Below are 19,063 nucleotides of genomic sequence, written 5' to 3'. Positions count from 1 at the left end.
CACACCTAGTTCCAAGGTCACTGCTGGTGGGGTGCTGTAAATAATGAATTTTTTATTGTTATTGTTGTTGTTGCTGTTGTCATGTCCCAGGTAATATCTGTGTCTTACATTTATGAATCGGTAGCACAACCTTCGTAACTGTAGCCACCCACGTTACATGAAAATTAAAATTTACTGCAGACACCTATGGCATTTTAACTTTTCTACTCTAAGCTTGTCTCTGACTTCTGGAAACACAACCTTTCACAATGGGAGAAGTGCACCTTTTATGACAGTTATGACCCTGTCTCTCCCCATTCCCTGTTTTAAGTTACTGACAATATCAACAGACTTAGGTCTTTTCATTACTTAACTTATTGCTCTCTCTCTGGTTTCTACAAATTTCTTTCAACTTTCTCATTACACTCACTTAAGTGTGGATTTGGCCTCATCACCATCATGTTTACAGCCTTGCCCAAAACCTTCAGGGTTGTTGCTCATCCACTCACTGTAAAAAGTTTAATCTTTACAGGCTAATTGAAATAAAAATCAACTAGCTCCTTCCTTGAGGAAAGTAATGATTCTGTTGGACCTGAAATTTCACTACTCCTTACTCTGTATCAGAACTGGTGTCCATGCCTAATGTAAATTAAGCCTTGTGCTCATTTTTTCAAGCTTTCTGAACAGTTCCAAATGTCTTACTGCTTTGTGTCTGTCTACATATACACGAATGTGTGTGTGTCTTTCGGCTTTTCCCGGTTAGAGATCGCCACAGTGGAACTCCGGTCCGCTAATGATTGGCAGTTGATTTTTTTACGTGCCAAATTGCCGGCCCTGACACACAGCCTTCAATGAAGGTATGCCCATTCACGCATGTCTCCACACAGAAGATGCTCTAGCTGATAATCGAACGGGATGTCTTGCTGTGAGGCGACAACGCTACCGCAGCACCACCACCGCGGGTGTCTACATATACATGAATAATACACTAAAATGGAATTCTTAGTCCTGTGTGTCACATCTGGGCAGTAGCATAGCTAGGGCGGGATGAGAGGGGCAACTGCTACAAGTGCAGAGTGTTGGGGTGGCACGATCAGCTGATCCAGATCTCTGCTGTAGTGCTCCATGTGTGGTCTAAACTGTAGCAAGCAGTTTTCTACAGTTTAAAAGTTAAAAAAAAGAAAATCTTTTTTTTTTTTTTTTAACTAAAACCCAAGTTCTGTAGCTACATTTGTAGCAAGCAGTTTGCAAGAAGAAAGTATTACTTTTTTTAATAAAAAGTGCATAAACATATGACCTGAATGGCTGGGAGGTGCCAGTTGAATGAACAGACATTTTTATAATTACAATCAAGTGTTTTTTTTTTGTTTTTTTTTTTAATTGTTAAACTGTAGAAAATTCCTTGCTGCAGTTTAGACCACATGGAGCTGAGGGGGTAGGGTGTTGACATAGGGCACTGGTGGAGCCAGCTACACTTCTGCATTTGGGCATCTACTATTGTAGATTTTAAACTGTCAATGTATAAACAGGCTCCTTAAAACAGTTTTTTCTCATTTCTGTCAATAACAGATATGGAAAATATAACGAAATACAGGCAATGCTACAGACACTTCTTGAGCATCTGTACTCCATAACTTCAGAACTACTGTGTTATTGGTGAATGACCCTTGAGAAACACAGACATCTTTAAATTAAATACAGTGCCTTTAAATTATCAGACATATATTTACAAGTGCCAGCCCAGTAGCTGAAATTGTTTTTACATTCTGAAAGATAATGATTCAATACTCTTACACTTCATAGTATTCAAATAAGCTAATACTTTGCTAATATGAACTGGCCACTCTTCTGTACAAAATACTTGTCAAAGGTTCTAGTTATTTTAGCTATCTGTTTGTGTTACAAAGATGCTTCCTTTACTACTAATCCTAATTAGTTGGACCTTAGAAGTGATGACAGTTAATAAAATTTCTTCATTTACGTATGACAGTGTTTGGCTAAAGTGGCAGCAAAATGTTTCAGGCATATATCTTAAACTATCCCAGGTTTAACCTCATATGTTTGCCTTGTCATTTGTAATTTATTTCATTTTCTGTTAAATCGCTCAGATTTCAGTTAGCCAATAATGTGCTAGTTAAAGTTCTGTACTTCTTATTGTTGGTAAAATACATGCTGATGGAAAACTTGTTGTTCTATTAACTTAAGTGAATAAGAGAGATAATATTTAAAAATTGTCCCTGATTTTGGGCCTCCACTATTATTTTTGGCTTTGGACAGAATTTTTTTTTTTTATCCTTCCTCTGCTGATTTCAAGTCCCTGATACTTGCACTCTGTTATCCACTTCTGATGTTCGCCGCCACCTTTCAGGTGACCCTGCATGATCCTCAGTGGGACACCACACCTGTACACAGAGCAACTCACCAACTACTAGCTAGGGCACAGGGTTCACCTGCAGACATTCTTTTGATTAGAAGGGCCAAAGAAGACTGCCATAATGCAGCCTGTATGGGATTGTTTATGGCCTATTCTCCATCCATTCTGCAGAAGTCTGTTTCAATAGGCTGGGAAACAATGAGAGGCATCATGAAGACGTGACTGCAGTATAGCTCCGCCTACCTCTGTCTCACAGTCTGCACCCCCCCATGACTACAAATCCCAGCCTCCACTAGAACTCAAAGCATCAGGCCTAGTAAAATCACTTTACCCTACAATAGGCACACCAATCCTCCCATGTCACGCCATCAGATGCCCAAGCCACTAATCATCCCCAGTTCACCTGGGCTGTAGTCAGGGTTTTACCCTCTTTTGTCCAAAATTCTTGAGTAAAGAAGTTGAGAGGTATGGTTTCAGGATGTGCAGCTGACACTAAAAATCCAATAAATGAATCATTATCACAAAGATTACCTCCTCACATAGGATGCAAGCAGCACTATCTGCTCTGCTTTTCTAACACCACTCTAGTCAGACTACATCCTCTCACTGCTAACTGCAAGTTCTCTGTTAATAATGTTTTCTTTACCTCCAGTGTCAAAAATAAATAAGGTTTATCTGGTATAATTACCAGTGATGCGCATTAACTCTGTGATCTGAAGAACCTTCTGAAACCCTTGCTCAACATGCTGTTCAGTTTCATGTACACCTCTCAAGTGAGCTGTGGCATCACTGCTTTTACAGCATAATCTTTACATACTATCCTCTATTTGGGAAATGAATCCCAGCATATGAAGCTTGTATTTATTTTAACCTCCTTCCCTTTCACCACTTACCCCCCCCCCCCCCCCGAGTTCATCAGAAAATTGGCTACTATTATCTAAGGCATGTGGTCAGTTAGATATCAGGTAAGTATGTCTTTAATAGTAAAATAGTTTAAAGAAACAAATGTAAGCAATAAAAGCATGTTTGTTATATTTTGCACTTCAGAGTGACGTTAAAATATCAGTCTGGAGAATGTGTTTACTGCAGTATTAAAGATGTTTGGTTGCAGGCAGCACTTGTAAGCTGGGAAGAATAAAACTCTGTTCTTCTCAAAATAGGCATTAAAATGATCTGATAGTAAGTCCTAAAATGTATCCTACATAACAGAGCAAAAACCTCTTGACCTAGTCTGCCTTGTTTCCTGTCGAAGAGCTTGAATCTCTCGTTCCAGTCTGTTAGCTTGGTCTCGGAAACCATTTTCAAGCATGGCTCTCTGTTCCTGAAAGAAAAAAAAAAAAAAAAAAAAAAAAGAGTTAACTGAAGCCACAAAAGTGCCAAGTAAGCAATTAATACTGACAAAACATACAATATGGCATGACCCTACATGCAGGGAGACTCCTGGCCCTCTGAAGGTTTTGTATTCCCATACATTGACCAAACTGTAGAACTACACTTACACCAACAAACGAGCTTGCTACAAGAACCTCCACCTTTGTTAACAAAAACTGTAGGACTTATTGTTTGCACTAAACAATTTCCTGTCCACATGGATGGTTACAGAACTAAGATGAGTATGCATGTGTTTAGAACTACAGATCCTTTTAATGTCATACTACTACTGTGAAGCTGGACTCATAACATGTGATGGAAAACACTGATAACATTCAAATGTAAATACTTCCCTATACTCCAGAAATTTAAATTTAAAAAAAAATACTGTGACTGCACCTGTATGTTTTTTTTCCCTTAGACTTTTTTTTCCTCAGCACAAAGAGACAGTGCAAACTTTACAGTTCCTTCCCCTTCAGTTTTTTTGTTTAGTCTATTAATTTCACTTTCACAATACAAGACCTTTGATTGTATAAAAGCACACCTTCCATTATAATGACAGCACACAACAAATGTCTGCATTTTATCCCTAACTCAGTTATGTAACAGAGCAAGACAAGCAACTTTACCTACTGAACATAATGCCAAATGAGGCATTTCAGGCAGTCAGTCAGCTAGTATGTAGGGTTGACACCTTTTCAAATGGCCAAAGTGGGACATCTTTGGTACAAATGTCAAACTTTGCAGTGCAAAACATACTCATGGCCAGAACAAAGGACAGAACTTCATTTTTTTGCCTAAATAAAAGCTTATTTTTGTAGCATTTGAGTTGCTTATTCTGTTTCTTATAGCATTTAGGTGTTTCAGATACAGAATAACTGTTTTATGCAACTATTACATAAAATATAGGAAATATGTTTGCCCTAAAATCTCAGGACATTTGCCACTGATTCAATTTCTTTGCAGAAGACAACTGCCCAAAGAGGGACTGTCCCTTGCAAAGTGGGACAGGTGGTAACCCTATTAGTATGGGGAAAATGTAAAAGCAAGGAAACTGGTTGTTATGCCATCTATTGTTTAGGTTATAGGAGAACTTCACCCAAATGTCAATTTTTTCTTTCCAAAAAGTGATTTTCCTTCCCTGTAATCCAACAATAAACACTTCACATACAGACAAAGCATCATTTAATAATTATGTTCGCCTTTCTTTCCTACATTTGTCTCATCTGTTACATCACAAAGGCTACTAAGAGTGACAGAGTAAGTTAGGTCACTTATCCCAACTACAGAGCCATTAAGAAAGCAATGCCTCAAACAATGGCATTTAAAATATACCTGATCAGTTACAGACTGCCAGCATCACACCTCAGATAAAATAAATAACATAAACTGAAGTCTGAACAAAGATAGGGCTTTCAAGCTTAGATTTCACATGCAAATATCTTTCTCTTTAATCAAGCCCCCAGTGCCACAAAGGAAGAAAGAAAATACGTCCATCTCAGTCTTCTTACTTTCTGCCAGTATTTGATTTTGCATTTTTTCTACACTGTAACTTCTGAAAAAGTGCATGTTTCTTCTGGTATTTTATTCCAGCATTTTGCATTGTATACATTGTTTTGTTGAGACAGGTCAGTGAGTTGGGGAAAGAAGATTATCATCAAATACTTTAACTCTAGATATAATATTTAAAACTGTGAATTATTAACCACAGGGGTCAGATTTCTTACACTTGAACACTGAACTACAGTTGTTACTTTGAAAAGAACAATTATCTCTGCTATATTTTTAAGCCTGTCATTCAAACATTCCTTAAAATGATGTAACATAGCTGGCCACTTTGAAAAGAACAATTATCTCTGCTATATTTTTAAGCCTGTCATTCAAACATTCTTAAAATGCTGTAACAGAGCTGGCCACTAATGAAAAATCAAAGGAAGCAAAGTAATTAAAAATGCAGATTGATGCTGACAGTGAAAAGTAGGCAGTCACAGCACTGTTGTAAATTGATGGGGGGGGGGGGGACCACAGTAACGGATCTCATCATCATAAAGATTTTGTTCTCTCTCTCTCTAAAATTACATCATGAAAGATGAAGGCATTGACTGTAAAATAAAATCATGCTAGCCGTGGCAGCCTCTTTTCAGTTAATTTTACCAAACCTTTTGCAGTACAAGGCATAGAATATGGGCGCATTTTGTTAAGGATCTTCTTCTTCTTCTTTCGGCTTTTACCAGTTAGGGTTTGCCACAGCAGATCACCTTGTCCTCTCATGATTGGCAGTGCAGTTTTACGGTGTCGAGTTGCCAGCCCGGCGCCCAACCTTCCACAGAAGGCGCATACACGCACACACTCACACCTAGGGCCAATTTAGAGTGTCCAATCCACCTACAGCATGTCTTTGGGATGTGGGAGGAAACCGGAGCACCCGGAGGAAACCCACGCGACCACAGGGAGGACATGCAGACTCCGCACAGAAGGCACCCCAGCCGAGGATTGAACCGGAGAACCTCTTGCTGTGAGGCAGCAATGCTAACCACTGCACCACAGTGGCCGCCCTATTTTGTTAAGGATGGAAAGTAGATATATTATTAATTTTGGAACTTTGTGGCCCCATGGGCTTAATATGGAGTTAGATTTATATGCATAGGATGAAATGTTTCAGTATGTATTATTCTAAAAATGCATAGACATATAGGATGAATGATTTAGGGTAAAATATTTAAGTATTTGTTAATCTAAAGATGTATAGGTGCATTGTATGAACTTTTTAAATTATTATGTTAAATGCAATAGGAATATAAGGGGTTCCACTTTAAATGTTTTGATGCACTTTAAATGTTTCTGAAACACTTTAATTGCTCAGGATGCACTTAAGATTTAAATGTTCTTATCTCACTGATTAATTTATCAATTTTTGTATAACTGAATTGAATAATGAATTTACTGAAATGTATATAAAGTACACCATTCTTCTGTATGATTATTCCCTGGAAGGCTTGATCCCGAAGTACTAGGAACACAGTAAAAGTGGATGGTGACAGTTTTTCCAGTTGTTTAGTGTGTTTTTTCTATCCTTGGTGAGTTGGCTCGTGGAGTGGTGTTTTTGGGGTATAACAAATGAAGAAAATAAGAATAAGCATTTACTTTGATACAGCGACATTAATGATGCAGAAAAGTTCAAGATTTGCTGAAAAAACATGTCTTTCAGTTTTGGGGTGCAGTCCTCCTTTATTAGAGAAAGGCATCACTCACTTCGTAAGACTGTTTGCAAAGTACAGTTGTGTACACTTACCATAAATGTAGATGTTCAAGTGTATTTACTGTTGCAGTCATTACCTGTGGGTTAATCCCTGCTGTGGTAGCCCTCCACACCAGAGTTAATGTTTTTGTGTGCCGGCTGCTGTCACCTGTAGTCTGACGTCAGGTCATCAGTGTTATAAAGCAAGGCAGCTGATATGATTACATCAGTTTTTCTTGACCTAACCAATCAGAAGCACAAGGGAAAAGAGAGAAGTGGTCCTGGTGGCTAAGAGCCACCTTGGGAAGCATGTGAATCACTAGGGGAAGATGTGAAAAGGGGGAGGGAGGGAAACCAAGATTGCAACAGTGAATACAATCAAACATATACATTTATGGTAAGTGTACACAACTGTACTATGTTCTTCGTGTTTCACTGTTGCAGCCATCACCTGTGGGAGGATTCCCAAAGATGAGGTAAAGTGTGGAAGGATAGGTAGAGTCCTCGGTATGGGTCAGGAGGCCCTGCAGAATTGCAGAGGAAAACCCTGCCCTAGACTTAGAAAAGAGAGATAGGTGGTAATGCTTTGTAAAGGTATGGACAAAGGTCCAGGTGGCCACTTCCAATATGTCCCTGGTAGGTACTCCTCTGAGGAAGGCAGTGGAAGTGGGTACTCCTCTGAGGAAGGCAGTGGAAGTGGAAATTGCCCTAGTGGAGTGGGTACGGATCAACTTTGGGATGGGTTTCCCATGTAGTCTGTAGCAAAAATGGATGCAGTGTGAAATCCATTTGGAAATGGTTTGTTTGGAGATGGGCTTTCCCTCTGTCCCGGGGCAAAGCTTACAAGAAGCTGGTCAGTTTTTCTGAATAGCTTAGTGTGGTCCAGATAGTATTTGAGTTATCTGTGCACGTCTAATGTGTGTAGAATTCTTTCCCCTTTGTTTTGAGGGTTGGGAAAGTGTATGGCCTGGTCAAGCGTCACATCAGATACCACCTTGGGCATAAAGGAGGGATTAGTCCTCAGGGAGACTCTGTTTGCTGTAAAATTATGAAGGGCTCGACAGTCATGAGAGCTTGATGTTCTGAGACCCTTCTGGCTGAGGTGACAGTAGGAAGGCAGTCTTCCAGGAGAGGTATTTCAATTCTGTTGAAGCGGCAAGTTCAAAAGGAGGTAAGGTTAGTTTTTTTTACACATAATTCAGGTCCCAGGGTGGAGTAGGAGGTCTTCTGGAAGGTATGATATTAGAAGCCCCTCTGAGGAATTGCTTAATCAAAGGATGAGAGAAGAGGGGTGATCTGAATCATAATGGGCATAGATGACCGAGGCATGAATTTTAATAGAGGAGAAGGAGAGACCACTATTGAGCAACTCTGCTAAGTAATCCAGGATGAGAGGGATGGAAGGTTGGGAGGTACTGCCCCCTTTTGATTGCTTCCAAGAGCAGAATCTTTTCCATTTTCCTGCATAAGATTTTCTTGTGTTGGGCCTTCTGGCCTCTGTGATGATGTCCAGGACCTGTTTGCTTAACAGTGACTTCTTGTTAGTTTTTAGTGTATGAGCCATGCTGAAAGTTTGAGAGTCTTTACATCTGGGTGCAGTACCTTCCTCCTCTACTGGGTCAAGAGGTCTGACCTTAGGGGAAGCAGCTTTGGGGTCTGTAAGGTCAGACTGCATAGTAAGGGGTACCAATACTGCCTGGGCCAATCTGGAGAGATGAGGGTGGCCTTTGGTCTCTCCTCTCTTATTTTGATCATAACCTTGGGTATAAGGGGCAGAGGAGGGTATGTGTACACAAAGAGGGAGCTCCAGGGGAAGGTCAAGGCATCCACCTTCCATACTAGGAGGTGATGCTCTCTGGTGCAAAACTTGTGCATCTGGTGGCTGAGGTGCAAGGCAAAGAGGTCCACCTCTGTGGTCCCCCACTCCTGGGTGATTTGCAGAGAGAGAGTTCTCTGTGGAGCTGCCAATCACGGGTGTCCAGTAAGTTTCTGCTTAGGTGGTCTGCCTGTTTGTTGTTGATCCCTGGTAAGTATTGGGCAATTAGGTGTAGATCCATGGAGGTGGCTGTAAGCCACAGACTCATGGCTAATCTGCACAGGGGGTAAGATTGGGTGCCCCCTGCTTGTTGATGTACCACATTACTGTGGTGTTCTTTGTTTTTATAAGGAGGACCCCTGGCCTGAGATAGGGTTGGAAGGAAGTCAGAGCATTTTGCACTGCCATAATTTCTTTCTCGTTGATGTGGAAGTGAAGTTGCTGGGCATTCCAAAGGCATTGGGTACACCTGCCTGGTACATGAGCACCCCAAGCTATGTCTGTGGCATCGGTGGTGATGATCTGTCCGGAAGGGTGGAGGATGAAGGGAAGACCCTTGTCAATGGCACAGGCCTCTGCCCACCAGAGAAATTCATCTCTTATGCAAGGAATCAGTGGGAGAGTGGTCTCTAGCGACTGAGAGTGCTGACACCAAAGTTTCTTTAAGTACCACTGAAACTTTCTCATGTGAAGCCTGGCGAGAGGGATGAGAAGGATGCAAGATGCCATGTATCCCAGGGCTTGCAGGAACTTCCTTGTAGCTGTAAGCAGCTGGGTGAAGTAGAGAGGCATAAAGCTCTGCTTTTCTGGGGATAGGAAGGCCATTAGGGTTGCTGTGTCTAGCACAGCTCCCAGGAAAACAATTTCCCTGGTGGGGTTTTGTTTTGATTTTTTTCTCATTGATGGTGAACCCTAGGGAAGTTAGGAGTTTTTTGACAAAAAGAAGATCCTGGGGCAACTTTTCTTTGCTGTTCACCTGAATGAGGCAGTCATCCAGATTTTTAATACCCATTGGTCCTTGGTTATAGAGACTGAATTGTCTTTGAAGAGGGTGAGCCTTCCTTCTAGTTTTAGATGAGTGAAAGGAGGGCAGAGGGAGGAGGGAGAGTCGTTGTGAGTGTTTACCATAGAAGCTTGGCTTAGAACTTCCTGCCTTAGAGGAAGACGTGATCCATTGTTTGCTTCTTTGCTGGCCCTGGGATAGGGGCCTAGATGTCGTGTCCCTGCAGGGCTTACTTTGGCCCTGTCTGCTGAGTGCATGGAAGGCCCAGTGCTTAGAGGGGGGAAGTTCCTGCTGAATCTGGGTGGTCGAACTTGAAAGACATCTTTTACTGTTTTCATAGATTTTGCTTTGTCTTCCGTCTTTTTAAGTACCTCTTCTGCTTTTTCCGCAAGCAGGCGTTCCTTATCTAGGGGTGCATCAATAAGTTTAGACTTGAAATGATCAGGAAGAGGTTGTTCCTTCAGTCATGCATGTCTTCTAATAACAGATTCTGTCACTGCTGCCCTGCTAGAGCCTTCTACGGCATCATATCCACATTGTAATGAGTGCTTGGCCACTTGACAAGCAGAGTGTAGTAATTCTGCCAGCTCTTTTGAGTTGGCACCATCAGGAGAGGTAATCTTCTGTTTTAATTGTTCCAAAGTGTGTTGTTGTTATTTTAACATATGGAACTGATAATTGAGTGCTCTGATAGCTAAGGTTGCAGTGGTGTATACTTTCTTACCTCATCTGTCCAGAGCTCTCGAGTCTTCATCAGAAGGAAGAGGATTCTTGGCACAACTAGTCTTAGCTCCTTTGGGTCCCTGTGCATTGAACTCAAGGTCTGCAGCAGGGTTCCTGTACAGGTATTTGTGAGAATCCGGTATTCTGTAGTACCTGTCAGGTTTAGCTGGATCAGGAGGCAGGGCATCAGGGGCTAAACTGGATTCAAGGAAAACATCATCCACCACTTCTAGAATAGGTGGGATGGCCAGGGGTCTGTGCTGGGGCAGGTCCAGAAACTCTCTAAGTCATTTCTTTGACTGTGGGTAGTCCTGAGATTCCCACTGAAAATGTTCCCTGAGGGAGTGAAGGGTTTCCCTGAAGGAGAGGTCCTCTGGAGGGGAGGCAGAGGGGATGGATTCCTCTGCATCTGAATCCTCATAAACAGTTAAGGGCTGCTGTTCCTCTTCAAAGGTAGAATAATAAGATTCCTCAGACTCTTGGTCTGTCAAAATTTCTGGAGAAGGAAGCCTTTTCCTTTTTGGAGTGGGGGCTTGAGTACCTCAGATAAGGGAGATGAGATCCTCTACTATTTTAAGCATTTGAGCTTGGGGTGGGGGAGCAGTAGCAAGATGGTGGACAAAAGCAGATTTCCTAGGAGTGGCCTGGCTTCGAGACCTGAGAGAATCCGTTGGTCTCTGAGAAATGGTAGTCGTAAGAGAAGACGTTGTTTTTTTGTCTAGAATCGGTAGTGCAAACAGCCTCCTCAGAAACCGGTGCCTGCGTCATTGCTCTGGACCCAACCGAGGCAGAGACAGCCAAAGGCTCGGAAGACGAAGTGGATTAATGTGGCATACTGGACTCTGAAAGGGTCTAGGCAGAGGCCTGCATAGAAAGCGGGTCGAGCATCAGGAGCTGCAAAAGAGCCTCACTGAATTCCGGAAAACTGACGACTAGCTTAGCGGTAGCATCATTGGAAGGCTTAGCCTTGTGTGGCCTGTCTCTGTCTTTACATTTTTTCGGAATGTCAGCAGATTGTTGGCTGATGGACGCCATATTGGAATTCAAAGATGGAATACAAAAATAATTGTCTACAAAAAGAGCTCTATGGTGAATGGTTCTCGCATTAAAGAGGGCACAGAACCAGCAATTAGGGACATAATCGTCTGGGCCTAAACAAGTGATGCAGTAAGAATGAAAGTCTTGGTGTGGGATCTGCTTTCCACAGGCAAGACAATTGTTAACTTTTCCGGATATCAGTTAGAGCAAGAAAAAGGGTACTTAGCTTTAGACGTTTTCTGTGGAAATTCGACTTCTGGTAATGACACTCATGTGAACTGCTTCTGCTATGGGCTCCACGGCAAGAAAGACTGATGTAATGACGTCAGCTGCCTTGCCTTATAGCACTGATGACCTGACGTCAGACTACAGGCGACAGCAGCTGGCACACAAAAGCAATGACTCTGGTATTCAGGCCGGCCGAGGGCTACCACAGCAGGGATAACCCACAGGTGATGACTGCAACAGTGAAACATGAAGAACATCAAATGATTAGTTTAGATTGTAAAGCGTTGTTTTAGAGAGAGAGTGGACTCAATAGACATTAGTTGATAACAGGGCAAAAAGCTTGCTGGAATTACAAGCTGAGCATTTTACCTACCTGATATCTTATTAACACAATGTCTGAAATACAGGTGAGCAGAGTTCAAATACTGCATAGGTATTTGAGGAATGGTCAGGAGAGGAAAGCAATACACAGCAACTCAATGAAGTTCTACTAGGTAAATGGTATTTGACATTCTTCCACAGCACATTCTTGGTTATGCCTGGTAGAGCCAAGGAATTATACCAACTTCATTTTCAAATTTAGCCTCATTTCACTTTATTTATCTGCTTTCTGCAAAACAATAGTAACAATACTTATAACACATAATATAAAAAACTTGAAATAAATCAATAAAATAGTAAAACGTCAAGTAAAATAGAGGCCATATAACTGCAAAATCCACCATGGTTACTGTCTTTGGTTTTTCTATTTCTGGAGTTTTTTTCTCTCTGTAACAATAAGATAGGGTCTTCTAAACCAGATGGCAGACACCCCTTTTGCCAGTGACAACAGCTTTTTGTGCTCAAGGAAGGCCTACATTTTTTACGCCTCAATGGAGTAGTTTTAATAAAAGTAGGATAGTGCTTACAGGAATGCAGTGGCTATCTTCCAAACAAAAGTGATACAGTAGTAGTAGTAGTAGCAGTCTTCTGGTGGAATTTGTCTTCCACTGGTGCACGTGTTAAGATGACACAGATTTCAGGGACTTGCATCCACCCAGTCTATATGCAAACTATAGTATATTAAAACAAACAGATTGGAAATGGTCTCCAGGTGGGTATTTATTATTCTGAGGTGCCTCGAAGAGATTGATGAACTTAAAGATGATTGTTTCTTGCAGCACAATCAGAACTGAAAATGACAAAGGCTTGTTTCCCTTCAGTCTTGGATTAACTGATATTCTGGCCTCGGGGTGAAGACCAGCTGCAGGATGCCTAGAAGAGCCTGATGAACATACAGAGATTGTTTCTTGCAGCAAAAAAGTGAACTAAAAATGACACAGGCTTGTCTTGCTTTTCAGTCTTGCTTTAACTGATGTCCTCCTGGTCCTGTAGTAAAGACCAGCTGCAAGAGGAGGAGATCTACATGAAAGCTCTGGAATTTAGATCAAAAGATGGACACCTTCCTGTGGTCACTTCTAATGGATCAATAGTTATATCACATATGAGACTCCTGAAATGAACACTTCAAGTGACTTCTAGGAGGGACAGAGCAGAGTCTTCAAACTTTTCTTGGGCTGAAATGTACAGCTTTTTTTAATAAACCAGTGTGTATAGGGACTAGCAACAGTAGACTCCTTATATAGACATCGGTTTATAAAGGGTCTGGAGGACTACAAGATTGTTAACCTTACTTCTGTCCCAGAAGGGAAGGTGATAAAAACATTTCAGTAGGGCAGGATGGATGTGTTTCTGCACTGAGATTCCTTTTAAAGCTGGGAAGCAGTCTGGCTTCCCACAGCAGTTTTATGGCTCCAGATGGATCCAGTTCTGTACACAGGTCACGATCAACAACAACAAGGGAAGCAAATATAGCTGACATTCCTCATCCACGAGGAAGGCTTCTAGATAGCACCTTATGGGTGCTTAGTGGGAAAATGGTTATGGGATGAATCTCAAAATGCTGAAGCAGCTAGTGAACAGGTTGGCAACCAGAAGCAGAGGGAGAAATATCTGCATTCATACTCACTGGAAGACATCCAGGGAAAAATGCACCTTTATCATAAAAAGTAGCAATCACTTCCAAAGTATGATATTAAGCCAAATCAGAAGACACACACATGTGTTTCACTATAACATAGCCTGTCAGTATGCTTAGGTACTCCTGACAGGCACTTAGAGGGGAAAGATCCGGAAAGAAGCTGGTACCTAGGGTAATGCACTAGGTTCAATGATGGCCAACCAGTTTTGCTTAGCAGATTTATGTCAGACATCACAATGGAACTGCATAGCATGAATCTATTCATTGAGAAATCCAACAATGCTGCGGTGGTCACGGACTACGAATGGCCAGTCTCCACTAGGACCTGTTGTGGCATTAAGGTATGCAGATAAAAGCAGCGGTACCAGGGATATGACATTTTTGATGGCATTCCATAGTTCATAGATCTTGTAAATAGACCTTTGAAGGTCACTGGGGTAGAGGATCAAAGCTCTCCACTTCCTTATTTGTGGAAAGTCAGTATACTTATAAACAAATAGGAATGTACTATGTTTTTTCTCCTGAACACACTATTAGTGAAATTTCAGTGCATACTACATTGCTCTGTGACAATTTTACAAGTTGGTTTATATACACTTCACATGACATTTTAATATTAATACTCTGGATACAAGAGAGAAACTCAGAATTCATGTAGAGTTATGCTGATTTCTGTGCAAGTCAGTTACCTTCATTTTGATATTCAAACTCTCTTGAAAATGGGAAATTTAGTCTTGGAAAGCTACTTGCTTAAAAAACAAATGCATTTTATTCATACCTTAATTAAACTAACAGAAATGTTTGTACGTCAGTGTCCCAATACAAACACCTACTTTGTTATAGACAGCAGTGAAACTGCAGATTTGCTCGTCAGATTTCTTTATGCACTAAATGGCTAGCAAATAGCTAACAGGAAGAGTAACTGGTCCTTACAGTGGTAAACAAATATATAATACAGAACTGTCACACGAAGAGTGGCTTGCTGATTTAATATGTTAAAGAAAGTAGAGCTAAACAGGTGACAGCATCATTAAGTGGGAAGGTTTTTAGGGGTGTCCATTAATATTTCTGCAATATCACAGTAGACGTTTCTGTACTGAGGGAAGATAGGTTGCACACATTGTAGTAGGTTATTTTCTTCTCACTGGTGTTATAGGTTCATAGGTTCATAGGTTCATACTAGGCTATCTGCCCGAGGGCATTTACAAGCCTAGCCCATCGTTTTGTGGCTTACGCCACCCCTTTAGTATGGGGAACTATACCCATTATTTTGCTGTGCCTCTGTCGAGCAGTGACACTGAGGTAATCCCTGGGGTATATCTGCGATCTCCCATCCATTGGTCAAGATTTCTCTTGAACAAGGCCAGCGAGGTGCTCTGCCTCACATGTACCGGGATTTTGTTCCACAGCATAGGGAGTCTTTGGGTGATGAATCTATCCCTCCAGCACGTCCTATTAATAGCCGTGTCAAGGTTTAAATCTCCCGCCCTTGTGGCTCTGATGGATCTAGATTTTTTGAGGTGAAGCATATTCATCAAATCTGGGTTTGACATGGCCTTGTATGTTAGGCAAAGGTCACCTCTGTGCAAGCGGTAGGCGACTGAATAGAGCTGGAGTTCTTTCAGTCGGGCAGCATAGGACAGATTTTTGAGACCCTTTATCCTTTTGGTGAGGAACTTTTGTGGCCTCTCCAGCTGCTGCAAGTGTCGGGTCAGATACATTCCGAATGGGGCATTGTACTCAATCATTGGTCTGATGAGTGATGAGTAAAGGGAGACTATGACCTCCCTTGATCTAGATGAGAATCCCTTCATGATAAGGTGGGCAATGTAGAAGGTCTTCCTAACTACTTTAGCTACATGGGTGTCGAATGACAGACTACTATCAACCTGGGTCCCCAGGTCCCTGATAACTTCTTCTGTGCTCAGTGGATTTCCACCTATTTGGTAGCTAGGGGTAGCCTTGTTTTTCCCGAAGGGTATGACTATGCATTTTTTGGCATTTAACTTTAGGCCGTGGCTCTGGCACCAGTTATCCGTTTCTGTGAGACCCTTCTGAAGGATATCTGTGTCAGATGTGTTTTCTACTATGGCCCAGTTTGCAGTCATCTGCAAACTTTGTCAGCCATAACCCTCCTGTGTTTGCTTGTACTTGGAAAAGTAGATGCCAAACAAGAGTGGGCCCAGGACTGAGCCCTGTGGGACACCACTTGTGACAGGCTTTGAGTCTGACATGGCGCCAGCAGCTCTGACCCTGTGGGTTCTGTCACTCAGCCAGTTTGCAACCCATCTTGTGATGTATGGGTTGACATTTAAGCTGATGAGTTTTTCAATGATACCGAATGGGGTATTGTATCGAAGGCCTTAGCCAGATCGAGGTAGGCTGTATGGACTGCCTTTCCCTCATCAATGGCTTTGGTGACTGTTTGAAAAAGTCAACCAAGTTTAAAAGGCATGATCTGCCTTTGACAAAGCCAAACTGGGTTGGATCCAAAGTCTGCAAATTCCTATGTCTTTATTTATGAGGTCCATTATGATCCTCTCCATGGCTTTGCAGATAAGGCTTGTCAAGCTAATGGGCGGTAATTTCCAGGGTCGGTGGAGGCACCGCCTTTGTGAAGTGGTACCACAGTTGCAGTGCGCCACTCCTGGAGTGCGTATCCAGAGGTAAGACTTTGATTAAACAGCTGTCCTAGCTGTGGGTTTAATTCCTCATTGAGTTCATGGAGCACACAGCCGGGGACACCATCAGGTCCCATGGATGCTGTGTTTTTGCTTTGGAGAGAGCAGTTCTCACTTGGGCGCTGGAGATGTTTGGGGGCTGCAATCGTTTGGTATAGATATCTCTCCTTTTGGGGGAGGGAAGAGAAGTTTGCACTGAACCTGTCAGCCAGTATGTTGGCAATGTCTGTAGGATCAGTAATCTTCACATCATTTTGAACTAGCTCTGAGCATATCTGGGAGTTTCCTCCCAGGTTTCTAACATAGCTAAAGAAGGCCTTATGATTGTCTTTTGAGTCTTTAGCTATTTTTCTCTCGAAATTTGCTTTGGATGATTTTATGAGAGCTCTTAGTTTTTTACTTATAGTGATCAAGGGTGTCTTACCTTTTAAGGATTTTGCTCTATCTTGTAGTAGCTTCCTCCTTTTGTTGTAGAGTTTGTTTATGGCTGGGGTCCACCAGACTGGGCGCTTGCCTTTGGTACAAAGAGTCTTTGTTTTGCTTGGGATTGCCTTATCCATGCAGTCCTGCAGGTGCTGGTAGAAGACATTTGTAAGTGATTCAGCGGCTTGAGTACTGTTTTCCGCCGGCTCGGGGGCCTTAAAGGAGACCACACTAGTCTTTAGAAGTGTGAAGTCGGCTTTTAAGAAGTTCTTTACTGTGGTCTTTTTTATTTCAGGTGGGGGTGGGATGAGGACCTCCAGCGAGATTAGTTTGTGGTCTGATCTCACCAGTGAGGGGTACACCTCCGGTGTTGAACATTGTGCTCCCATGTTCGTGATGATGAGATCAAGTATGTTATCTCCTCTTGTGGGGATGGTGACTAGTTGTTCCATGGCATTTGAGTTTATGAATTCCAGGAACTTTTGGGCTAGGGTGTTTGGGCTTGAGTAGTGTTCCCAGTCTATATTAGGGTAATTGAAGTCACCTAGTATGATGGTGTTTGGTGATACATTTATCCCCTCTAGTGTTTTCAGGAAGGCCATGTGAGGTTCCTGAGTTTGTGAGGGTGGCCTGTAACATGCTACAATTTGCAGAGCAGTCTTGCCTATGGTTAATTGCACCTGGATGGTCTCCGATGCATCGTGTGTTGCCACCAGTCTTGAGGTGTGGGTGTCCTTGATGAATATGGATACCCCCCCTCCTTTCTTGGTATTGTCCAGATTTTGGGTCCGGAACGCATGATATGAGGTAAAACCTGATAGCGCTGGGGTGCTCTCAGGAGCCTTGAACCAGGTTTCTGTCACAGCACAGACATCGATGTTCTCCATACTGAGAAGGGCCTCGAGTGCGTGCATTTTGAGATTTAGACTTCTGGCATTGAGCAGCATTACCCTTAGTTTTTTTCCTTTTTTGTGTTCTAGGGTGGTAGGTTTAGAATTTGAGCCTTGCCTAAAAAAGGCACTATGGGGGTGGCAAGAGCCTTTGCCAATATCCGGAATCCCAGGGGTGACAGGTGCAAGCCGTCCCTTGCGAAGCAGCGTGGCTTGTCCAGCATGTCATCCCAGGCAGACAGACACTGGATCCCCTTTGGTGTCTAAGAGCAATGTGGGCATGTGGTCAATTATGGTTCAGTCAATGAGCGTGTTGTATGAATGTTTTTAGGATTGTTGGTGAGTATCTAGTCAGGTATTGACTATCTACTACTTTACTAGTCTATTCTAGTGGGAGTAGTTATGATTTTGAGAAACCATATAGATTAATTGGTTGAGGTTTGTAGTTTGAGTTGCAGGATTTCCAATCAGTGTTAAGGTCTTCTAGTATAATGGCTTCAGAATTGATGTTATGATGAAACCAGTTAAGTATATATTCTACTGTGGTTGCATTGCTGCTTGGGAAATATAAACTGCAGCAATACTTATCTTTTTCTTAGTTGTTTAGTTTAAGTATAGATGTTAGCAGTTCAGCAATGGGAAGATGGGAATGTTATTAGGAGAGGGTATAATGTTAAGTGAGTTTTTAAATATAATCACAACTCTCCCTGCTCTTTTTTGTTTAGGTTTAGGGATGTTGGAATGGAAGATGAAGGTATTGCTGCTGTCCAAAGGTCCACCTTCAGAAATAAAATACCAAATATCCAAAAACAACAGGAAAGGACCACCACGAAGTAAAACATATACAAATTTATTCCAGATATATAAAATAAGTGCTTTCACGTGCTGCCAAGGCACGCTTCATCAGATTTCATCAAACTGATTAATTTCAAAGTATATATATATATATATATATATATATATATATATATATATATATATATATGTATTCATTACATCACAAATTAGTTAACACATATAAATAATCAATCAATCAAGTCTAATTAACCCATTGTGGTTCTCTAGTCACCAAATCATTCATTATATATCTATACTTTTACATCATGTTTAAAACCCTTTCATGGTTATATCACAATAAACTTCATTTTCTATTAATCTTATTACAATAAGTATTTCCTAAGTCAAGATAAAAAGAAGGAAAAATAAAAGAAATAATCATATATATAGTATATAAATTAAATAAAAATAATTATAAATATAATAAATAAATGTAATATTA

General features: G+C 41.5%; 1 protein-coding gene across 4 annotated transcripts in view; it reads right to left on the bottom strand.

Moving 5' to 3' along the window:
- Positions 1-2,225: 2,225 nt before the first annotated feature.
- LOC122809309 (guanylate-binding protein 1-like) overlaps positions 2,226-19,063 on the bottom strand; it is a 713,173-nt gene continuing 696,335 nt past the window's right edge. For all 4 annotated transcript variants that reach the window (XM_044080701.1, XM_044080704.1, XM_044080703.1 and 1 more), the window contains one exon: positions 2,226-3,674. In XM_044080701.1, coding sequence (XP_043936636.1) covers positions 3,552-3,674 — 123 coding nt within the window. In that variant the 3' untranslated portion in view covers positions 2,226-3,551. The remainder of the gene's footprint in view (positions 3,675-19,063) is intronic.

The sequence above is a fragment of the Protopterus annectens genome, chromosome 8.part0 (assembly GCF_019279795.1).
Source record: "Protopterus annectens isolate FY-2018-M chromosome 8.part0, PAN1.0, whole genome shotgun sequence".
Lineage (NCBI taxonomy): Eukaryota > Metazoa > Chordata > Ceratodontiformes > Protopteridae > Protopterus > Protopterus annectens.
The sequence above is the reverse complement of the archived record's forward strand: the minus strand, read 5'-3'. Positions and strand labels throughout refer to the sequence as shown.